The 25,837-nt window shown below is 40.3% G+C and overlaps 1 protein-coding gene across 2 annotated transcripts in view; it reads right to left on the bottom strand.

Annotated features, from left to right (window-relative positions):
• SLC2A12 (solute carrier family 2 member 12) overlaps positions 1–25,837 on the bottom strand; it is a 63,904-nt gene that overhangs the window by 17,246 nt on the left and 20,821 nt on the right. For both annotated transcript variants that reach the window (XM_037843352.1, XM_037843353.1), the window contains exon 3: positions 913–1,035. In XM_037843352.1, the coding sequence (XP_037699280.1) occupies positions 913–1,035 (123 nt within the window). The remainder of the gene's footprint in view (positions 1–912; positions 1,036–25,837) is intronic.

Genomic DNA, 25,837 nt, shown 5'->3' with positions numbered 1-25,837 from the left:
TCCATACTTTGGAATAGCCAAATAGTTATGGAGAAGGAATTTCTCTTTAGAGAAGTATTCAGGGTAATAAATTTAGAAGGAATAATAGAATGACAACAGTGGATCTGAGTCATGATCATCAAAGTTGGCCAACATCCCAAAATGAGGGGCAGGCAGATAGGCTGAGCCTCCGACGCAGGCCACACCACTAGCATGTGGGGAGGCTCGCAAACAGAGACAAAATCTAAGTCTCTTCAAGCCTCTAGATCTAAACGCCAATCTGCAGGAAACCCAAAGGACAGACGGACATTTACATGACCACAGTCCACAGTCAGCAAAATCCGGACCGTGGAAAACTCTAAGAAACAAAAGACCCAGTTTCCTCAACAAAAACCATAAGGCTGGGGGTGGTGGATGGTGATGAAACTTAGAAATTATGAGACACATCACCCCATCGTAAATTATGCATTTCGTTCCTGAGCCAAACAAGCAAACATAAAAAGAAATATTTATAAGACAACTGGGGAAATGTGAACACAGAAAGGATATTTGATATTAAGGAATTATTAATATTTTAGATGTGATAATATTGCAGTTATATCTTTTTTAGGTCCTTACCTTTTAGAGATCTGTGTTGAAATTTTGGACAAAATGATAGTGTGTCTGGGATATGACTCAAAATACTTCATCAGCCAGTGAGATGGGATCATAAATGAATGAAGATTGAAAGCTGTTTCAGCTGGATGACAGTGACATCTTGTCTGTTGCCATTCTCATTACTTTTGAATATGCTTGGATGTTTCCATGATAAAATGGTTTTGCTTTTGTTTGGGGGGGGGGCGGGGGGGGGTAAGGAGGGTGGGGCTGGGTGTGCTTCTCTAACATTTGTTCAAAAAGCACAAAATCCATTAGAGAAAAACCAAAGTTTCTTACCAGTTACAGTCAAAAATGTCAGGGAGATGAGGAGGTTGATGCCCCAGTTCATGCTGGACGTCAAAGCCATGGCACGTCCTCTAATCCCACCAGGAAAGATCTCGCTGAGCACCAGCCAGGGCACTACAAGAAGGGACACGGGCAGGCGACAGCAAAATTAGCAAACCCACCGAAAGGGAGTCGAACCCGCGGGTCTGCGTCCCAGGCCTGCGGGGTCTATGTTCAGATCATGTGGCATTTACCAGGATGGGGCAGGGGTGTGCCTCCTCTCACCTCCAGTGGGTGAGAAAGGATTAGGAGAAGCCCGGGGACAGCCTGATTTAGGGTCCTGGGAGTTGGAGGGACAAACAGCACCGGCACCAGACCCAGGCCTGAGATATGTGGAGGGAGAGGCAGTGGCTGGGCCCCCGCCTGGCAGCAGTGAGCGAGCCTTGGGCATTGGCCAAGCTGGGGGCACCAGTGCCAGATCCCAGCCCTACCTGCCATCAGACCGTGCCCCTTCCCGGAACCCGCTTTCCCTGACCTCAGAGCAGTCCGAAAGCACAGCCCCTCCTTGCCTCCCCGCTGCACCCCCCTCCCCACTTGGGCTTCCTGGCCTAGGGTGAGAGCTCTAAATTCGATAGAACTCAAAGATTTGATCATTATACCAGACTAAACAGCTGAATTTCTGAACTGAGACACTTCTTGGCACTAAAATGGTCAGAGGACTTTTTATTCTCTGAGAGTGACAAGAGAACATTATGAGATCTGCTGAATGGAATTAGGGCAGAAGAGAAGGAAATTGGCCCGTCTTCTGCTCCCGACCTATCAAGGCCAGTTTGCTTAATAGAACAGCTATGAGTTCTTACTGTGGACTGGGCACTTTGCCAGCATTATCTTATTTGATGCTCCCAGAAACTGTACAAGGGAGGAACTATCACTCTCCTTCCTGTACTCAAGGGGAAACCGAGGCTGAGAGAGAAGAATAACTTGCCAACGTCACAGAGCTCAATGGCAGAGGTAGTGCTGAGCCCTGACTCTGGAGCTCAGGCTCTCTAACCACTGTACTCTCTTGTTGTGACTCAATCAATATTTGTTAATGGATGGATAAACGTGGCCTTTGATTCTGAGGAAAGAAGGCGTTGGAAGCGGCTCCAGCCCTGGCTCACTGTCGGCTAATAACCTTCACATGGAAAGCCAGTGTTGATACACCAATGCGCTTTGTCATCCTGGCCCAGGGGAGGCGGCAGGAGGAAGCAGCAGGAGGCCAGGGAGAAGCTGCTAGATTTTAACAGCTTGCCTCTCATGACAGATCACATTCTGTAGAGAAAACATCTGCCCCTAGTGACTTGGCTAAACTTAATTGTGGAAGAGGGCAGGAAAAATATTTTTTTTCCTTGACTATCAACTCCAGGTTACAAGTAAGGCATGGAAGATAATTGTAACAAAAGCAACATCATTATTATTGTTCTAATTAACAAGGAATTCAAAAATAAAATTCCATAGCATCCCTGTCCACCCTGCGCTGAAGATCTTCACCAGGTGCTGGCAGATTAAATCCTCGATGGAATCGCCTTTCTCTTAAGGAGCCCAGTAGGATGCTCAGGTGAGCCTGTCTTGAGCTTTGCAAGATTAGGGGCCTGGCTGGGAGTGCAGTGATTTCTGCATAATTCTAGCGAGGCCTTTGTGATGAAGGCCTGCCTTTGGGCAAACACAAGATAAAATCACAGAAATCCAAATTTTTAAGTTAAACAATCAATGCACAGATCAATCTCCTTCTGCTCCTCCTGCTGTGGGTATTTGACACAGTTGGGTGGAGCTGAAGGGCCCTTACCTTCTTGTGCTACAGCCACCATGAGGAGGAGGAGGAGGAGGAGGTGGGGAAGAACTCTCATTTTCTTTTAGTAGTGGTGTCAGCACAGGTTTTTCTTTCTTTTTCTTTTCTTCTACTTCCACCCCAACACCTCTCAAAGCCCTTTCTTCTCTTCCCCATTTTTCATCAAGATGGCCTTTTGGATTGCTTGGTGAGGTTTAGGAAGAATCACCGCTGGAGTCCTCAAACTATTTGGCCTCATGAGAGAAAGAACTGACGTTGCTATCAGACAGGGATGAATCTGACCAACAAGATGGGGTAGTTGTATGTGCTCAGTCTGAGCTGCCAGGGCCTCGCAGAGTAAAATCCAGGATCCACACTGAAAGCCTGTTCTAGGCGCTTACTCAGCACAGAAGCTGAGCTGAGTCTTTGGGCCATTTAACCTGTCAGTGAGCAACGAGCTGAATATTGAAAAGAGATGTACAGGTATCAGTTTCTCTTCTAATGGGAACTTCATCCCAGGCAGACCCTGCACCTGATGTTTCTAAGAAAAAAAATGTATCAGTGTTGAATGTTTCTACTTCTTTTTTGATCTGAGGGGAAGCACTCAAAAATTCATGCCTGGGTTTCTCTAATATTGACAAACTAGATGTTGCAACTATTGACAAGTGTTTTGATAAGGATGGTTCAATCTCCCTATACGGAGCCTGACAAGTCAAAAGTATGGGGAATGTTCTTTGAATAATGATTTCAGAAACATGAAGTCATGGTTGTCAAATCCAGAGAGAGTAAAGTAATGATCTGAAAGTGGCACCTGCAGCAAGATGGAACTTCTTGGAAGGAGAAGAGTCTTTCCATGGCAGACTTAGGAGCAAGATGGCAGAAGACTCTGACAGGCCCCGTTGTTCCCTGGAGCAGGCAAATGTAGAAGCTCCGCTTAGTGGTCGAGAGGCATGAACCTTCATGTGTGGATTTAACTTGTGGATGTTTATAATAATAGACACTGATTTTTTTCCAATAAGATGGCCCATTTACTCCCAGGAAAATCAAGCTATTGCCACATGCCAGGGCCCTTTCACCACCGCAGAAGGAACGGTGCTGGTTCTCTCTGGGAAGCACTGCCCCATCACAGGGGAAAGAGAAGGCAGCCAGATGACTTAGCCCTACCACGAGTGAGCAGTGGTGCGTCTCTCCTCCCTCCTAGATACTGGCCATGCCTGGCCACTGACATGGTTCCCTGCACATAACCTGGCATTGCACACACATGCACACACATACTGTGCTTTCAGATCCAAAGCCCACAGCCCTCCAGACACATTTGGCTTAGTGCTCCCCTGGAACCACCTGGCAGACTCACCAGGGCTTTAAACACTCATGAAGGTCTTGAAACTCTTACCAGAGAGCTTCTAGATACATTGGCAGATGTTCTGTACTCAGGCAAGAATTTTCAACAGCTTGATTTGACAGGGGCCAGTACCCTAAACTCTGCAGGAGTGGAGCCAAATCCTATAACTTTCACTGCTTAGGTATAAAGCAGCTCTAGCTCTTTGACTACAAAGAGATACTTCAAATATGAATTGAGAGAGAATATGCCCATTCCCTTCCACCCACCATTATATTCTGGCATCAAATATTCCCTAAGTGGAAAAATTATTTCTTTAAAATATATATTCTAACAAAGGTCAACATCTCCAACATCCACAATGATGTAGTGGCTTTAATTTATTTTTCTTTTTTTGTGTTCCTGCTTCTCACAGTCTCCCTAAGTTCTGCCCACTCATGCCCTCTTGTAAAATAAGTACTTTATTCAAGAATAGTGTCTTAGGTTACTTACATTACAATTCAAGAAGCAATGACATAAAGCCTTAGTGGGCCTTAATCTTTTTGCCCCAATGATTTCTAGTTAAACCAAGGGAAAGGATTTTTTTTAAAATGTATTTTAGGGGAAATGGTACTAAATGCAATAACCCTCAGTAGAGAATGCCAGAATAAAACATGGAAGTCTTTCATGTTTAGGTACCAGTTGGGGATAAAAAAGAGCCACAATTTCTTGATTGTGTAGCATTTAAAATAATTTGAAAAAAAAGTACTTTGTTCACTATTACAAGTTGATGTCTTACATTTTCCATCATAAATTTAAATAGTAGCAAAGGATGCAGTTGGTATTGTACTATAAACTCTAGTATTTAAAAATGGAATGGTTATGTCATGCTTTTAAATATTTCCAATAGAATTATATAAATATTATACCTACTTGGTAATCATCATCATCCATTTTAAAAATATAGGAAAAAGATCTTTAACAGTTAGAGATTTTATATGATTTCTTCTTCACTCTGAACCTCTATTTTCTCCACAGCACTTTATCCTACTGTGATGAATTTGTAAGCTTGAAAATCTTTTATTTATCACTCCATCAGACTTCTCTGTAACAAGAATATGACCTTAAATTGAAATTTTAGGTTGCTTTTTATTTCCTCTAAGGGTTTCTAAGTGTTGTTGTTTTCTGACTAACTTATTAGTACAGTAATTATTAACGTAAAATGGGTCCAACCTATAGAAATATATTACACATTTTTAGAAATACCTTTTAAATATTAAACGTGGAAATTGATTGGAAATACATTTCTCAGTGAGATAGATAACTTATTTCTTTATTGTGTCTCTGTGTCACTTATTTTTAGAATAACATGACACATTTCTACTTTTTGAATAGATGACATCTATTGTTCTTCAGAATAATGAAAATCTATGGGGAAGTTGAAGAAACGGTATAATAGCAGGGTCACCAAATTCTTTGAATTAACAACAAAAGTTATTTGTAATGTTATATCAGCTGATAATTTGATTAAATCATCTTTTAGTCTTCTTGAAAGCAAATTACTGGATTTGTGAAAGAATTATTATTTAGTTGTTGGAGTCATTTATCTTTTTGTTGAGTGCTCCTTAAGTTTTTATAATTTGGGATATGCATCATAACAAGATTGTTAACGGATAATAGGTCTGCATTCCTTTAAGTGGAAGAACGAGCATAACTGGGGAGATGGGGGAAGAGAAATTTTAAAAAACAGATTTTTGGAACTTGAACGTCTGGAAATTGAAATTGAATTTAATATGTTGTTGAAGGAGTACTTTTTGTAAAGTGAACCCCAGGAGTATGAACACCCCAATTGGCAGACCTCTGAACCAGGGCTCAAAATCTAAAACAAAGGAAGAAGACACAAGACACTAGTCTTTTCTCCTTTGAACTATAACTGAATATCATGGCTTCAGATGTAATATTTTATGTTGCACTTTTTTCATTTTTGATTATTTGGACTTCAATACAAAAAAAAAGATTACAGTTTTTAATGTGGCAAATGTTCCCTAGAAAAATTCTTAACACTGTGTTCTGGAAATCGATGAAGGAACAGATGAATGCTGTATTTACTTGGATAGTGTTAAAACCTTCCTCTGTCTCTTTAATGTCTATACTGCCCAATATTTATCAATTTCAAGGGCATACGATTGTAACTGCAGAGCTGGAACGTGAGGAGAATGAAACATGGCTGTATTATGTGAAAAGTGCTGATTGTCATTACAGTTAGTGTCATTTCATTTTAAGTTTAATTGTGTTTATGCAGCCAAAGTGCAGTTTTAGACTATTTTTTCTGTTAGGACCTCTGCTGCATCATCTAATGCCAAAGAGGAAAATGAAATTTAATTAGCTAATTGCACATATTTCCTAAAGTTTCGCCTCTCTCTTTTGTTTGGATGCAAATGTCCTGTAGAACCATATGGATGCTATTTTTTGTTTACTTCACATTACTTGTATGACTAACTTGAGAGAATCAAATGCTTTGCCAATTCAACCAAATAGGAATGACCTTTAATTTAATTAATTGGAAAAAGGGAGGGGTGTGTGTAGGAATATTAATGATAACTGAAACCTGAGGTTTAAATGGAAAAACAAAAAGCTTTGAAAAGCTTGAACTTGGAAAGTAGTCACTTACACATAATACAAACCTACTATGTGAATATTATTGTATAATGGCTACATTTGCTAATAAAACTCCCTGTTTAAAAAATAATTTATGCAATATATCTTTTCTCTAAAAATGTGTAATTATTCCATAAGAATCGTGGAAAAGGAAGATGAGCACTTTAAAAGGCTTTAGCTGTGTTGGTTCTGAAAGTTGTGGCCAGGAACCTAGAAGGAAATTTAAAGAACATCATAATCTCTTCTGACATATTTGATGTATCTCTGGTGTGTAAGCATCATGGTCCTAAACCCAGGATGTCTTAGAGTAAAACAGCTAAATAAACTTCCAGATTAGAACCTGCTGTTCCATATCCCTGAAACTGTCATAATCTTTAGCTGCAGAAATGTCACATGAACAATTTCTTTTTGAAGAGCTGGAGTTTTTTGGGTATAAAATCTAAGTTTAAATGTTATGGCAGATGATGCTTAATGCTTCCCAACAATGCCCATTATGGTAGTTTGAAACTGTTATTTACCCCCAGAAAATCATGTTCTTAAATTTAATCCATTCCTATGAGTGTAGACCTATTGTAGGTGGGACCTTTTGATTAGGTTATTTCAACTGACATGTGACCCACCTCATTGAAGATGGGTCTTAATCCTCTTAGTAGAATCCTTTATGAGAGGATAAAACACAGAGAAGTTAAGAGATGAAATCAGGAGAAGCTCACAGAAAAAGCCCCAGAGAAGCTGAGGGAAAAGCCACTGAAGCCAGAAGTTGGAAGCAACAAAACCCAGGAGAGAGGGACCAGTAGACATCGCCATGTGCCTTGCTATCTGACAGAGGAGCCCAAGCTCACCTTCAGAGGAGGTTATCGTCCTGTTGATGCCTTAATTTGGACGTTTTCATGGCCTTAGAATTGTAAACTCATAAGCTAATAAATCCCCATTGTTAAAAACCAGTCCATTTCTTGTACATTGCATTTCATCAGCTTTACCAAACCAAACACTCATCCTCCAAAAGGCTGGTTAAACTCCAGAAGACAAGACAAAACAAAAAAACTAGGCTCTACAATCTTAGAGTTTTTTTAAAAATTAATTCTAGTTCTTTGTTTTAAACAGAAAAGGGGTATTTTTAGGATACTTGAGTTGAGAGGCAATTCTCCATGGGTTTTTCGTGTATTTGCACATCTTGCCAACAGAGGCAGAGACTGCATTTGTTCTGGACTATCTTTCCAAGGATGTTTATTTAACAAACAGCTTTGGAAGATATAGTGCCTCTTTCTGGAGCAAAGGGCAGGTTTGTTTACTGTCCAGGAAAATAAAGATAACGTCTCCCTTGGGGAAAAGAGCGGGCTGCTTACCGTCCATTATAAAAGATTTGGGTTCCCTAAGCTTCAGATTCTTCTCCTGTGAATCAGCCCATTGCACGTGCAGGTGTCATCTGGGCCTCTTCATGTTCCTTGTGGGACTTGGGGCTTGGGGGACTAGCATGAATGCTGATATCCTGGTTATTCCTATTGCAATGAGTAATGAACCGTCTTTTGTCTCTTGAGCAAGGAGTTTCATGTCTTTGCCAGCATCCATGAAACTGCGACAGGATAACTTGTTAGCTTGCAAGTGGAGTAAAATCTCAGTCCTTTTGCAGCTCTTGACAGTTTAATTATGTGTGGCTATGATATAAATTTTAAACAAAGATTTTTTTGTTATTATTATTAACTTTGGATTGCCCAAACATATCTGAGGGATTTCGTGTAATTTTGAAGCCTGAGATAATCCACTGAAATATTTTTAGAAGCTCTAATGCTAAGTAGATGAGCCAGAAAAAAAAATTCCCTCTCCCCCAAATACCAAGTTCAGAGTATGACATATTTCTCTTAGGAAAACCATAAAGGAATTGCATCAAAACATTTTTTTTGAAGAGTCACATTTAAATACATTCAATTATTAAACCAAGTTTGGAAAAATTACCCCATGGTATGACTTACTCCAGTGTTCTGGTTTGCTAATGCTGCCAGAATGCAAATACCAGAAACGGATTGGCTTTTATAAAAGGGAGGTTATTTGGTTACACAGTTACAGTCTAAAGGCCATAAAGTGTCCACGGTAACACATCAACAATCGGGTACCTTCACCGGAGGGTGGCCGATGGTATCCAGAAAACCTGTTAGCTGGGAAGGCATGTGGCTGGCGTCTGCTCTGGAGTTCTGGTTTCAAAATGGTTTTCTCCCAGGTTGTTCCTCTCTAGGCTGCAGCTCCTCAAAAATGTCACTCTTAGTTGCTTTTGGGGCATTTGTCTTCTCTTAGCTTCTCTGGAAAAAAAGTCTGCTTTCAAAGGCCATCTCCAAAATGTCTCTGTAAGCTGAGGCTCCTCTCTCAGGTCCTGTGCGTTCTTCAATGTGTCCCTCTTGGCTGTAGCAAGCTCGTTCCTTCTGTCTGAGCTTATATAGTGCTCTACTAAACTAATCAAGGCCCATGCTGAGTGGGCGGGGCCACACCTCCATGGAAATTATCTAATCAGAGTTATCACCTCCAGTTGGGTGGGTTGCATCTCCATGGAAACACTCAAAGAATTACAATCTAATCAACACTAATATGTCTGCCCACTTAAGACTGCATCAAAGATAATGGCATTCTGGGGGACATAATACATCCAAACTAGCATACCCAGTCTTTTTTTTAAAGGAGAGCCCTGGGTCTCATATTTGGAGAATAAAATGGAAAAACTTGGAAATAAACATTTGTCTAACACCCTAAATTTCTTAAGAATCACCTTAATTTTAGTAAATTTGTAACATGGCCCTGCATCCTCAATTGAGTGGCTTTATTCAGATACGCTACTCCATACAAAGTACGTTCACCTCTTGTTCCAAAGATAGTGACTCAGATTCATACCAGAGGAGATTGGGGCCTCTCATCCCCAGAACAGAGAGCTCTCCCTGAATTCCAGAAGCTGAGAGAATTCTAGTAACACTTCTTTGATTCATCCAACCAATAGTTATTGAGCCCTATTGTGGTCCTGTCCTATGTCAGGCTTCAGGAAACCATGGTGAACAAGACACAGTCCATGTGTGCACAGAGCATAAGGTCCAAATTAGTTGCATCAGCTTAGGAGTGGACTGACTTTCAGGTGTTTCTCAGCCTAAACCACACTTTTCACCTTAACCTACACCAGAACATGCTTTTCTGTAAAACCTGCTTGGTTTCCTGGGAAGCCTCTTGACTGCAGGTGATCCAGAAGAGGACAGATTTCCCAAAGCCAAAACTCTCTTCTCTTTAGGCTTGGCCCAACTGTGGTGGTTCATAGAAAGGTGGGGAAGATGATCATGGCAGCACAATTCAACAGAGAGCTGTGGAGCACTTCCTGTGTGCAACGTACGGTCTTCCTGGAGAGGCTACAACAAAATGCCTGCTGGTGTCTGTGCTGGCATGACCAGAACTATTTATCAGTCTAGGCCACTACCAGGCCTGAAATGACACTAACAGCTAAGGCACTGAATCCGTGCCCCACACCAGGTTTGAACTAGGTACAAATACACAGATCGCTTCATTTAATCCCCACAATTATGCTAATAGGTCAATACTATTGCCCTACTTTCTAGATGAGGAAACTGAAGCCTAGAGACGTTGTCTTTCCCAAAGTCCAACACTGGTGGCACTGGCATTCCAGGTCAGGCAGCCTGACACCAACCTGTACATGTCCTTCAAACACTCCACTGGATGCCTTCGATAAGTTTCTGTGCTCTTTCCCTAACCCTCCAAGCTCATGTCCCTCTCTGGGCCATTTGATGTGCTATTGTCCCTGCCTTAAAATCCCTCCTCCCAGATCTTCTTGCCGCTAATGCATTATAAGCTTTGGCTCACATGTCCTCATCCCAGAAGGGCCTTCTATGAACATCATAGCTGATGATGAACTATTTCAGTAGCTCCCCCGTAAGCACGCTCATTCACTTATCCTTTGCTTTCCTTCATCACTCTTCTTTCCACTGGAATTGTCTTGCTTTTTGCCTGCAACAAACCCCCTCCCCACCATTTGCTCCATGAGAGCGAGGTGGGACTTGCTCCTCCATCCGGGTTTCTCCAGCACCAGACATGGTGCCTGGGACGTCGTGGGTAAGCTCTACACGCTTGCCAAATGAGGGGGTGTCTGGATGAATCCCCACCGCTTTGTCCTCTGTCTTCTCCTCTCCATGACTCCAGGATGCTTTCTTGCTTCAACTCCCCCCTACTTCAGTCTTCTGAATTGATAGAAGATATTGATCAATGACTTGGTGCCATTGGTCATTCTGCCTTCTGTGTAAGGTTCTGCTTGGATGCATGAAGGATGACAGCCACAGCCTCGGGACCAAATTTAATACGAGACCTTGGGCAAGTTTCTCCCATCTGCTCACAAGGAAAAGAGATTAATCATGAGATGGAAGAAAAGGTTAATCAAATAATTTATGGGTATATAGTTTGGGGATTTAAAAACCTCTAATAATTATAGTAAAAAGAAAAGCCACATGTTTTTCGGAGTTATGGTGGCCATTTTAAGGAGGGCTTGGTTCCTTCACAGGTGTCACTTCAAATGAACTCCAGATAATAACTTCATGCCTTGGTTTGGGCTCATCGTTGCTTCACTTTTGAAGCATGAGTGGACCGGAAATCTTCCTGTGGCTCTCTGTGTCCTCACAAAGCCAGGGATCTGTGGTTCCACCCTGGAGCTTGAACCATGATGGAAAAGTTCTTAGTAAAAAGGAAGCTGAAATGATGATCAGAAACACTGTGAGAGGGAAGTTATGATTCTTGACATATTTTGAAGTGACTGACGGAAAAATAAGATACGAATACCAGAATGTTTAATCAAAGTCAGTAATGAAGGCTGTGGAGGACGTGCTCTGATTTTATTTGAAGGAACAGCTCTAGTAGTAGTTGCAGAGAATTCGAGCGCAGGGCTCTTTGCTTTGGGGTCATGAACCCTTTTGGGGTTATGAACCCTTTTGGCAATCTGGTGAAGCCTATGAATTCTTTCTTACAATAATATTCTAAAGGCATAGAGTAAAATTACTAAGATTACTTGGTACCAAATGTATTCCCCCTCCTAGATTCTAGATTCCAGGGCAACACCATTATTTTACAGATAGGAAAACCAAAGTCCAGAAAATAAAATATTTAAGGCATACACTTTAACCTAAGAATAAAAACACTTTTCTGGTAGAAGAAAGCCTGGCCATGATCTAATACCATTGAGGAATGCTATTTTAAGTCGATACATATTTAAGAAGGTTTAATAAGGATTGCTTAATCTTGCTTTCAATTTTACTTGAGAACAGCAAGTACTTTCCCCTTTACACCTCTATTTACACAAAGGATTTGCTTATATTACAAGCAACAAACTCTTTAAATGAAATACCTGAGTCCTAATCACATCAGGTTAATAAGTTTGATAATGCATTCAAGATCTGGTATGAAAAGCTTGTTTCCTAATAAAAATCTTCTTTCAACTCCAACTTGTACAACAGTGCTCGAGAATGCAATTTTGTGGATGGCTTAGCATTCCTGGGGCATGTTTTCTTTAGGAATAAAAGAAAAAGAAACTATGACCTGAAGATGGACATTAATTATTGACCCTTAATGAAAAAGATAAAAGGACAATTATTTGGACCCCTTCTAAAAACTCCAGGAGAATCCCTAGCCCCAAACTACTGACGTGAAATGGCTGCTTGCTCTCTTTAGAGAGGATGATTGGGATTTCTTGCTCAGACAGCAGGCCTCCCAGCCTCAAACACAAATGCCCAGGTCAGTCGCTAGACCTGCAGTTATAGTCATAAGTTGGAGAAACTATGAGCTGGAGGGTTTTTTCCCCTTTCCCACACCCAAACCTCCTTCAACTCAGATTCTCCATCTCACTAGCATCGCTGATGGTCTAAGAGTTCTCCAGAAGACTCTTCCCCTTGTTGTAGCAAAAAGCATGTGTCCAAACAACCTGAAACTACATTTGTGTACTCTGAGGCTGAAATTCCCAAATAACTATTTATGACTTAACAAAGGAAAGTCCTAATGCCTCCCACTCACTGTTTCGGAGCACTACTGATGCCAGCCCTGCATCTTTTCTTACAGGCAAAAATAGAAAGATTTTTAAAGTCATGTCCAAATGATGGATAGCTCTGCAAAAAACCTCGTGCAGGTTCCTGGCAGGAACCAGAGTTTCTCTGGCAGCCTAGCGTTACTAGCTTACTTGGTGCTTCGCCTGCCCACCACATAGCTTGACCCGTGTAAACAAGCCCATCTCAAGGTCTTTCCTATGTCTGTATCTTATTTTTAAAACACTTCTCCTCCCACTCCCCAAGCCCCCTTAAAAACACAAATGTAGCCCAGCACAGTTTACAAACGGACATATGCCACAGTCACTTTAAAGGCACAGAGAAAAAAATATGAGACGTCGTTTCTTCCCTCAAAGAATTTACAATCTGGCAACTACATTCTAGCTAAGAAACCAAACAAACATACAGAAGCTATCCACTACATAAAAAAGGACTATGTTGTGTTAGCACACTGCCACTTATATTGACATCATACTTTTCAGTGACATTGTACTTTACAGCATCCCAAACACTTTCACTGCACTAGCTCATTTGAGGCTCACCTATAATCTGGGAGGTATTATTATACCAATTTCATGATTAGGAACAGCCCCAGAGAACATATATGCCTTAGAGGTGACACAGCCAGTAAACAGAAGAACTGGGAGGAGAACCCAGATCTCCTGATTTTAAATTCAGGCTCTTGGTAGCACGGAACTGAATTATGCTACACTTAAGATACCCTAGTAGTAGTTCATACAAATAAAGACCTCCAGGAAATGGAGTAGGTTCTTAGAGATTAGACTTTCATTGAGCGTTAAAGATAGGAAAGATCTGAACAGAGAAGAGGGGGAAGGAAAAGAGGACTCAATAAATGCTTTGTCTATTGGCTTGAGTGTGGAGCAGTGAGAAACAAAGGAACCCAGCTAAATTACCTACCATCTCATGACACAACAGCATGGGGACCATTTCCTTTGTATTCTATGCAGAGTCTATATGGGCTTCCATGCAAATGGCAGCCCTGGAGTCTAACTCCTTAGAACCTAATGCAAATAGTTCTCCCTGGAGTCGTGCATTACGGTGGCCCCAAAAGGGTGGAGTGAAATGATGGAGGAGTTCTTAGATTCCCAGGGATGCAGTTAACAAAGTACCCCAAACCGGGTGTCTTAAAATGAAGAAATGTTTTCTCTCACAATTCTAGAAGCCAGAAGTCTAAAATTAAGGTGTCAGCATAGCTATGACCCCTTCCAAAGCTCTAGGGGACAATCCTTCCTTGCATCTTCCAGTGTCTGGTGGCTCCAGATATTACCGGGCCATTAACTCCATCTCTGCTTCTGTCCTCAAATGGCCTTCTTCTTCTCCTTCTTCCCCCATGTCCTTCCTCTGTGTGTCTCATATGAGGACTCTTGTGACTGTTTTTAGGCCCATCTGGGTAATCCTGGATGATCTCTTCTGGAGATTCTTAGTTACATCTGCAAAGACCCCTTTGCCAAATAAGGTCATATTTACAGGTTCTGAGAGTCACCATTTGACCTACCAGTGAGAGCCTTGATAACCAGGTAGACTTTTGCCCTCAAGAATGCATGAAAGAGCATGGGAATGAGCCTCCAGGTACCTGGGTTTGTAGTCCTAAATCTGTGTGACCTCCATCTCTCGGAGGTCCTGGTTTCCTTCTTATAAAAACAAAATGTTGGACTAGATAATTTCTAATCTCCTTTTCATCTTGAAAATTATTTGACTTCTGTGATGTGGTAGGAAGCCACGGGGGATTTGTGAACATTGGGGATGTGAGGAAAATGGTATTTTAGGAATACTGGTATGGAGGATGGATGGACATTAGAAGGGCTGGAATGGAAGAGGACTTCTCATTCCCAGTTTCTTAGGAATGAAATAGGGAAGGATAGCCTTGGTTGGCAGAAATAGAAAGGAAAGATAAACACAGGAGCCATTCTTGAGGGAAAACCCAAGAGCACTTGGACTTTGACTGAATTGGGAAAAGGCCCTAAAGCATCAGTCCTAAATGACTGGAAGAATGGCTTCCCATGAAAAAGAAAGGGAAGTTGTAAGGGACCCCTTTTCCATATCATCTCACAATGGTTCTGCTTCCCTGATAAAAGTGCTCACACTGTCACAGATTATCCAGGCCTGTCCATACAGGGCCTTCCTTGAACTGGCTGCACTTTGTGCGTTTTCCTTCTTCTCAAGGGCTCATTAACTATCAGCAAAGGATGATGAAATTTAAAAATGCATCTTAATATTTTAATTGGCATCTAATAGACCGAGAATAAGGAGAAAATTTTTTCAGTATTGGGCTTGTCATGTTTGGCCAACAGTGAAGAACCAAAGTGGAAAAATCTAGAATCAGTTGGAAAAAGGAACTGGAAATCATGTGGAGATAGAGTCATCAGCCTAGGGGAGATAATTAACATTCCTGAGGGAAAAAAATCAGTGCTTTTACAATGTATTTTGCTAAAGGTGCTTTTTTAGTTTTATACCTAAAGAAACAAAAGCCAAGTGACATTAATGAAATGACTTCACCTCATTTTTAGAAGTAGAGGAAATGGAAGCTAGTAATAAATTTTAATAATTAATATTTTAATTAAAAGAAATTTCTATCATAACAATTCTACAACAGAATTCAGGGCCTTTGAGTTTTTGAAATATTTTTTCCACCTCCAAATTTGCATCTATTCTCCCTTATTCCAGAATTTATAGCTGCTGTGTTTTATACCGTGTCAATTTAGCTAAGCTGGAACTACATTTCCCAGCATTCATTTCCCTGCCTAGTTCTGGGTTAGGGTTGGCAGGAGAAATTTACATGAGATTTGGAAGGCCAGAGTGCATCAGCAGCCCCCTGTTGGCTAGGTTGGTACAGCTTGCTCACTGTGTAGCTCACCTTGACAACAAGGCTCTCCTTGTTGGCCTGGGGGAGCAGCTAGGTAGACCAGATCTCCTCCTTCAATTCCTCGAAGTCCTAGGCCAGATACATTGCTGCAGCTCTGTGCAAAGCACACCCACCAGCTTTTCTGCTGGTGACCTGCATCATCACGGTAGGTGGGAGCTTCAGTTTTTCTCAGGAATTCCAGTTTGTCCTAGCAGGCTTCCGTTTGTCTATCCCTTCCCGTTTTGAGGCCTGCTTTTCCTCCCGACCGCCCACCTGCTGACCTGCAGACCTCAAGCCATTACCTGAGGTGTGACCTCCATAATACATCTTTAATGAAATCCAAAGTGGCCCATCTAACAGCCTGATAGGGATGGAAAATGATAGACTATTTTTCATTTGCTTGTACTTCTACTATATGTCCATGGAGAGGGGTGTGCTGATTAAGTTCATATGTCAACTTGGCTAGGTTATGCTGTCCAGTTGTTTAGTCAAGCAAGAACCTGCCTGATTGTTACTGTGAGGATACTTTATAAACGGATTTGCATCTATAGTCAGTTGATTGCTTCTATGGCTGATTGCATTTACAATCAAAGAAGATTGCCCTCTGCAATGAGGGGAGTTTCCTCATCCAATCAGTTGGAGGTCTAAAATCCAGAACTGAGGATTTCAGTGGTTAGAAAGAAGAATTTCTTTCTGTACTGCAGCCAGCCAGCTTCTCCTTGGGAATTCAGTTTCACCTTCACTGGAGTTTCCAACTTGCCAATCCCCATGGGTCACATGAGCCAATTCCTATCATAATTCTCTCTCTCTGTATGTGTGTGTGTGTGTATACATATACATATATATATACACACACATATATATACATATATATATATATACACACACATACATATATACATCTACAGAGACAGAGAGAGGATATATAAAGTTTATGTATCCTGTTGGTTCTGTTTCTCCAGAGAACCCTGGCTAATACAAAACTGAACTAGAAATAATTAATATTGACTATCAAGACCAATGTGGGACTGCCTATTATCGTTTTGGGACCAAGGATTAACACTGAATTTCATAAAGCAGTTGAAACTTGCATTTGTTTGGGCAAGTCACTTAACCTCTCTGCAAAATTCAATGAATACTTTTTCTTAGCAGGCGTGTTGTAAAGATAAAATGAAGTACTCCAAAGTATGTAAGCTGCCATCCCAGTACTTGACGCATAGTTGTCAAGAAATATGAGTGAAATCTAAGGCTTAAATTACTTCCTAAAAGAATTAGTGTAGAATGCCATTTAAAGTATTCTAGAAGGTGAATCACAAACATCTTTCAGTGATTTTTTTCAAAGTCACATTGAGTTTCCTGGACAGGAAAACCCTGTTCTTACTCAATAATGCCTTGATCAATATGTTAATGATACTAAAGGATGTGCTGTGGTTTTCAAAGTTACCCAAAAACTAAACAGAGATTTTAGCATGAACCTAAGAGGACTCTAATCATGAACAGGTTGGCTCAAGAAGTCTAAGATCAATGTCTCATTGCAATAAGTGCCCTGCATGAATTCTGCCAGTTCAGTTTTCTTCAGTTAAACTAAAAGGACATTTCTTTTTGCTCAACACTGACTAGATTCTAGATATTTCCAAAAATTGGATCAAGAAAGGTTATGTAAAGAAGGAAAATATGGGAAGGGAGGGGCAAGATGGCGGCATAGAGAAAAGTAGAAGCTAAGTAGTCCCCCTGGAACAACTACAAAAAAACAGAAACAACTAGTAAATAATCCAGAATAACTGCAGGGGGACAAACGAGACCGTTCACTCATCATACACCAACCTGAATTGGGAGGAATGCCCAAGAACACAGCATAAAATCTGTAAGTAAAACCTGCGGAACCAAGTTGTGGGACCCCCTCCCCCATAGCCCGAGCTGCAAAGCCTCATGGTGCCAGAGAGAAGCTCTCTCCCAGCAAGCGAATATAGCTCAGCTGAGCTCCAACTGGGGTTTTAAGTAGCGAGTGTGAACTGCTCACTACAGGTACGCATCCCCAAAAAACAGACAGAGGCTTTGGGTTACGACTGACCTGGGAGAGCCGGAGGGTCGCCTTGGACTGGGTCTGAAGCGGACTATCTGTTTCTTTTTTGGCTCAGTGGAGAAAGCTCCAGTCATTTTCAGTTTAACATTCTCTAGGATAGACCACATGGGTAACAAAGCAAGTCTCAACAAATTTAAAAATATTGATATTATACAAAACACTTTCTCAGACCACAATGGAATGAAGTTGGAAATAAATAAAAGGCAGAAGGTCATAAAATTCACAAACATATGGAGGCTAAACAACACTCTCTTAGAAAACCAGTGGGTAAAGGAAGAAATTACAAGAGAAATTAGTAAATACCTCGAGGCAAATGACAATGAAAATACAACTTATCAAAACTTATGGGATGCAGCAAAGGCGGTGCTGAGAGGGAAATTTATTGCCCTAAATGCCTATATTAAAAGAGAAGAGAGAGCAAAAATTGAAGAGTTAACTGCTCACCTGGAGGAATTAGAGAAAGAACAGCAAACTAACCCCAAAGCAAGCAGAAGGGAAGAAATAACAAAGATTAGAGCAGAAATAAATGCAACTGAGAACAGGAAAACAATAGAGAGAATCAACAAAACCAGAAGTTGGTTCTTTGAGAAAATCAATAAAATCGATGGACCACTGGCTAGGCTAACAAAAAAAAAAGAGAGAGCAGATGCAAATAAATGCAATCAGAAATGGGAAAGGAAATATAACTACCAACCCTGCAGAAATTAAGGAGATAATGAGAAGATACTATGAGCAACTATATGCTAATAAACTAGACAACTTAGATGAAATGGACGACTTCCTAGAAAAGCATAAACAACCAACATTAACTCAAGAAGAAATAGATGACCTCAACAAACCAATCACAAGTAAAGAGATTGAGTCAGTCATCAAAAAGCTCCCAAAAAGGAAAAGCCCAGGACCAGATGGTTTCACATGTGAATTCTACCAAGCATTCAAGAACGAATTAGTACCAATCCTGCTCAATCTCTTCAAAAAAATTGAAGAAGAGGGAAAGCTACCTAACTCTTTCTATGAAGCCATCATCACCCTAATACCAAAACCAGGCAAAGATACTACAAAAAAAAGAAAATTATGGACCAATTTCTTTAATGAATATAGATGCAAAAATCCTCAACAAAATACTCGCAAATCGAATCCAGCAGCACATTAAAAGAATTATACACCACGACCAGGTGGGATTTATTCCAGGTATGCAAGGCTGGTTCAACACAAGAAAATCAATTAATGTAATACACCACATCAATAAATCAAAGCAGAAGAACCACATGATCATCTCGATTGATGCAGAAAAGGCATTTGACAAAATTCAACATCCTTTCCTGATGAAAACACTTCGAAGGATAGGAATAGAAGGGAACTTTTTCAATATGATAAAGGCAATATATGAAAAACCCACAGCTAACATCACACTCAATGGGGAGAGACTGAAAGCTTTTCCTCTAAGATCAGGAACAAGACAGGGATGCCCACTATCACCATTGTTATTCAACATTGTGCTGGAAGTTCTAGCTAGAGCAATTAGGCAAGAAAAAGAAATAAAAGGCATCCAAATTGGAGAGGAAGAAGTAAAACTTTCACTATTTGCAGATGACATGATTCTATATGTAGGAAATCCAGAAAAATCTACAGCAAAGCTACTAGAACTAGTCAATGAATACAGCAAAGTAGTAGGCTACAAGATCAACACGCAAAAATCTGTAGTGTTCCTATACACAAGTAATGTGCAACAAGAGGAGGAAATCAAGAAAAAAATCCCATTTACAATAGCAACCAAAAGAATCAAGTATTTAGGAATAAACTTAACCAAGGACACAAAAGACCTTTACATAGAAAATTATAAGAATCTGCTAAAAGAAATTGAACAAGACCTGAAAAAATGGAAGAACATACCATGTTCATGGATTGGAAGACTAAATATACTTAATATGGCAATTTTACCTAAACTGATTTACAGATTCAATGCAATACCAATTCAAATCCCAACAACTTACTTTACAGAAATAGAAAAACCAATAACTAAATTTATTTGGAAGGGTAAGGTGCCCCGAATAGCCAAAAAGTCTTGAGAAAGAGGAAAGAAGTGGGAGGTCTCACACTACCTGACTTTGAAGCATATTACAAAGCTACAGTGCTCAAAACAGCATGGTACTGGCATAAGGACAGATATACTGATCAATGGAATTGAATTGAGTGTTCAGAAGTTGACCCTTACATCTATGGACAACTGATCTTTGATAAGGCAGTAAAGCCAAAGCAACCAGGAAAGAGCAGCCTGTTCAATAAATGGTGTTTGGAGAACTGGATATCCATTTCCAAAAGAATGAAAGAGGATGTCCATCTCACACCTTATACCAAAATTAACTCAAAGTGGATCAAAGACCTAAACATTAGCACCAAGACCATAAAACTCTTAGAAGAAAATGTAGGGCAATATCTTAAAGATCTTGTGAAAGGAGGTGGTTTCTTAGACCTCACACCCAAGGCATGAGCAACAAAAGAACAAATAGACAAATGGGATCTCCTCAAAATTAAACACTTTTGTACATCAAAGGACTTTGTCAGAAAAGTAAAAAGGCAACCTACACAATGGGAGATGATATTTGGAAACCACATATCAGATAAGGGTTTACTATCCCGAATATATAAAGGAATCCTGCATCTCAATAACAGAAAGACAAACAATCCAATTAAAAAATGGGCAAAAGACATGAACAGACATTTTTCTGAAGAGGAAATACAAATGGCTCAAAAGCATATGAAAAAATGCTCAACTTCACTGGCTATTAAGGAAATGCAAATCAAAACCACAATGAGATATCATCTCACACCTACCAGAATGGCCATTATCCAAAAAACAGAAAATGACAAGTGCTGGAGAGGATGTGGAGAAAGAGGCACACTTATTTATTGTTGGTGGGAATGTAGAATGGTGCAACCACTCTGGAAGACAGTATGGAGGTTCCTTGGGAAGCTAAATATAGATTTGCCATATGACCCAGCTATTCCATTGCTGGGTATATACTCAGAGGAACTGAAAGTTAAGACACAAACAGACATTTGTAAACCAATGTTTATTGCAGCATTATTCACAATTGCCAAGAGATGGAAAAAGCCCAAATGTCCATCAAAAGATGAGTGGATAAACAAACTGTGGTATATACACATGATGGAATATTATGCAACTGTAAGACAGAACAAAGACATGGATCATGTAATAATGTGGATGAACCTTGAGGACATTATGTTGAGTGAAGTTAGCCAGAAACAAAAGGACAGATTCTGTATGGTCTCACTAATATGAACAGACATTAATGAATAAACTTTGGGAGTTAAAAGCTGACAACACAGGCGACCAGGAGATAGAAAGAGGGCAGAGATCAGCCATTTGATGCTGAAGGACTACAGAATGTTTAGGATTGATTGCATAGATCCAGAAATAGATAGCATAATACTGTGTGATGGTAGCACGGTATCGTAAGTACACTGAACAAAGATGTCTGTGAGTAAAGCTGAAAGAGGTGGGATAGGAGAATGTATGACACCAGAGGTAAAGATAGATGATAAAGACTGGGACTGTATAACGTGGCAAAAACTGGAGTGGCCAATGACTGTTACTAAATATACAAATATAAAAATGTTTTTGCATGTGCGAAAGCAAATGAATGTCAACCATGTAGAAATTTGAAAAAGGGATGGTATTCAGGAAAAAACATAATCAAAGCAAACTGGAGTCTATGGTCAACAGTAACATTGTAATATACCTGCATTAAATGTAACAAAGGCAATACGCCTATGCTAAATGTATATGAGAGGGGGATATAGGGGAGTAATATGGGATTCTTGGTAGTGGTGTTATTTGCTGTCCTTAGTAGTATATTGTATAGTATGACATGTTATTTTTCTTTTTATCATTTTTTCTTATTGCTAAAAAAAAAAAAACAATTTTTTTTGTAGTAATCAGTATGTTCAAGTGCTGATTGTGGTGATAAATGTACAACTTTATGATGATACCATGAACAACTGATTGTACACTGTGGATAAATGTATGGTATGTGAATATAACTCTATAAAATTGTAGGAAAATATATATATAGGAGTAAAAGTGTTGGAGAAAACATGGTGAGAGGGATGATGCCTCACCAATATGGACTAACTACAATGTGTAAACTCAGAATTGAATCTTAGAACATAGCCTAAAGTGGACACAATAATTGTAATAGTCCCTAGATTGTAAGCTCTTACAGCAGTTAACTCTATCCCTGAATTGTAAGGCCTATCTCTAAACTTTGAGATGCTGATCCCCTAGCGTATAACCTGATTGGTCTCTGGAACAATGCATATCTCTGAGACACCTGAAACTCAGAGCTAGAGCTCGGCAGATATGAATGTCAGTATTAGTGCATACAGCCACTGTCAAAAAAAAAAAAAAAAAAAAGCTGAAAAAGAGCCCAGACTTCAATTAGTGATATGAATGAAGCAGGTCTGGTTAAGACCAGGGCAAGCCAGGCCAAAGGATAACGGTTGAAACTGTTTGTGTTTTAAAACTTCAACTTTCATATGAGACCAAGGGAATAAATATCTATTTGGTACAGGATCTAAATTTTCTAAACGCTACAACTCTACAGTTGATTTGTTCAAACACCACAATTGCACGGAACTTTGAATAGGAAGTGAGATACGGTAGGTTAGTATAGGCTGGAGTGAAATAGTGACACACCCTAGAGTAATTTGGGTAGATAATAAAAAATATATTTACAGCCTCCCCCTCCCCAGCCCCGAAGATCTGAGGATGTGTTGGACATCCTCACCTGGACTGGTGTTGATGTTGTCACAAACATTGGGACTGGCAGTTTGATGTGCTGAGCCCTCGAGCATGGGACTTGCCCTTATGAAGCTCATTACCACAAAGGAGAGTCTAAAGTTGTATGTAATGGTGCCTAAGAGTCTCCCCCTGAGTACCTCTTTGTTGCTCAGATGTGGCCCTCTCTCTCTCTAACTGAGCCATCTTGACAGGTGAACTCGCTGCCCTCCCCACTACGTGGGACCCGACTCCCAGGGGTATAAATCTCCCTGGCAACGCAGAGTATGACTCCCGGGGATGAATGTGGACCCGGCATTGTGGGACTGAGAGTATCTTCTTGACTGAAAGGGGGATGCAAAATGAGACGAAATAGTTTCAGTGGCTGAGAGATTCCAAATGGAGTCGACAGGTCACTCTGGTGGACATTCTTATGCACTATATAGATAACACCTCTTAGGCTTTAATGTATTGGAATAGCTAGAAGTAAATACCTGAAACTACCAAACTCCAACCCAACAGTCTGGACTCCTGAAGACAATTATATAATAATGTAGATTACAAGGGGTGACAGTGTGATTGTGAAGACCTTGTGGATCACACCCCCTTTATCTAGTGTATGGATGAGTGGAGGAATGGGGATAAAAACTAAAGGACAAATGGGGTGGGATGGGGGGATGATTTGAGTGTTCTTTTTTCACTTTTATTTTTTATTCTTGTTCTGGTTCTTTCTAATGTAAGGAAAATGTTCAGAGATAGATTGTGGTGATGAACGCATAACTATGTTATCATACTGTGGACAGTGGATTGTATATCATGGATGATTGTATGGTGTGTGAATGTATTTCAATAAAACTGAATTTAATAAAAAAAAATCGTAAAAAAAAAAAGGAAAATAATTTTAGTTTTATGATGATTATAGATATACCCCCCCATAACATGTTGCAAACAAATCAATAAAACAGTAACTACCATGTACAGTTTATCAAATGAGTGACTTACCGTACTCGTTAACACAGAAAAAGTTTCACAAGCAAGTTTAAGGTACTCTTGGTACAAGATAGCACCTATATCTTGCCCTTCTGATAGACCTTTCAGAGTTTCTGGAAATGAATGTATAAATAAGATGCTTGATCAAATGTCATTAGCTTAATGCATAAGAGTAGCCACGTACATATCTCACACACAGGATAACTGAATCCTGAAATAAGATGTTTCCGGAAAGTGTGGTTTCTAGTTTCATTAACGATACTCACCACAGTTTTATCTTAAAAAGCAGGATCAGGGTTCAGGAACAATTCAGAGTGTCAAGGGTTGACCATATTGGAATGTTTACTTTGTTTGCCCATTCACAGTCCCTCTGGGGAAATCTGCCTTCTTATTATGTCAGATAAAGGACTAGCTACTGGTCATCCATGGTTTAGACCAAGTGACCCAATCTTCTTGCCACAACTGATTGTACCAGAGGCATATCAAACAACCACCTATGACTTGGCACAGCAAAGAGTAGGGCCAATTAGATTCATTTGCTCTCTCCCTCTGGAATTCGAATGAATAAATTTCTAGAGACTGAGTCCACTTAGAAGTGGAGGAGTTGAGGCTGAGAGGCTGTAACCACAAATCCAGTTATTGATTAGCTGAGTATGAAGCAGGGCAAACCTGCTGGCTGCTGGACAGAAAGAAGCAGACACAAGGGGTGCAGCTCAGTCTCTGCTACATTTCTGTCTCCTTGAAGACAGAAATGACGTCTGTCTTGTGCATTACTGTGTCCCCGGCACTTAGCAGGGAGTTCACGGTTTAAAAATCAAAAGGTGCTCAGTATATGTCGCTTGAATGAATAGTTAATGAGTCAGCAGTGGATCACTATAGTGAAAATTCAGGAACTTCTGCTGCTGAGCAGCCCTAAAGCAGCCTTCTTTCCAAAAATACTGTCTAGTCCATGGCACCGGAAACCTACGTGAGATGCTTTATGCCTCAACCCACCAGCCATCGTTCCTGACACTCCAACAATTTCCTTTACCTGAGCCTTTTGATCCTGGTAAATAAAAGTTCCAATACTGATTCAGAAAGAGACAGGAAGAGAGAGAGACAGAGAGAGAGATAGGGGAAGAGAGAGAAAGAGGCTGTCATTGTTTTTTGAGCACTTTTTTTTCCTACTAAGCCATACAAAAGACTCTTCACAACCTCCTGACAGAGAAGTGTTGACTTTGGGTGTGAGGCTAAAAGCCTAGAGAAGTGCAAAGAGCAACCTATTCTACCACGTCCATCTCTAAGAGTGTTTGTTCAAAGGGAATGCTTAAATTTTGCCATTGGAGTAGACTATGTAAATAAAACAGACTTGCGACTGTCTCCTCTAAGGTTTTTGTATTGTGTTGAATGGGAGTGACGATGGGAGTAGACGCCTATTGTTTTGTTTAATGGACTGACAGTCAAGTGCCCTGGGAGGTTACTCTAGTGAATACAATGTACTTAAAAAAATAATTCCCTTCTTCTTTAACATTACTGGAATGTATCCTTATTATGTCTCTGAGAAAATCTAAACACTTGAGATTTTCTTCACCTATGAAGAGACTCCAGAATGATATGGAGGAAAATGTTACTCCAGAAAATTTTACTTCCATAAAACAGCTTAGTCCCTTGAGCAACAAATATATTTCCAGGTCTGGGTCAACCCAATCAACTGGAGTTCAAGTATCCTCAAGCGATAGATAACGGTAAACATATACTTCAGTTGACTGTGTTTATCATCTACTGAGCCCCGCACATTCCATCAAGCAGACCTGAGCCAAGCACAACTTTCTGTATTAACATAAATACCAAGTGGCCAATATTATCCTCATCTTACATCTAGCAGTAATATGTACAAGGTACTACACTAGTAGGATGTGCTGAATGGTCAAAAGCAATAAGTTAACATTTATAAGGTGTAGTCGTTTGAAGCTGTTATGTACCCCAGAATATCATGTTCTTAAATTTAATCCATTCCTGTGGGTGTAGACCTATTGTGGGTGGGAAGTTTTGATTAGATTATTTCAATTGAGATGTGACCCACCTCATTCAAGGTGGGTCTTAATCCTCTTACTAGAGTCCTTTATAAGATGATAAAACACACAGAGAAGCTAAGAGATGAAATTAAGGGAAGCTAACAGAAAAAGTCCCAGAAAAGTTGAGAGGAAGCCACTGATGCCAGAAGCTGGAAGCAACAAAACCTGGGAGAGGAGGACCAGTAGATGACACCATGTGCCTTGCTATCCGACAGAAGATCCCAAGCTTGCCGGCAGCCAGTCTTCAAGAAGGTATCATCCTGTTGATACCTTAATTTGGACATTTTTCACAGCCTAG

This window comes from Choloepus didactylus, chromosome 7 (assembly GCF_015220235.1).
Source record: "Choloepus didactylus isolate mChoDid1 chromosome 7, mChoDid1.pri, whole genome shotgun sequence".
Classification (NCBI taxonomy): domain Eukaryota; kingdom Metazoa; phylum Chordata; class Mammalia; order Pilosa; family Megalonychidae; genus Choloepus; species Choloepus didactylus.
The sequence above is the reverse complement of the archived record's forward strand: the minus strand, read 5'-3'. Positions and strand labels throughout refer to the sequence as shown.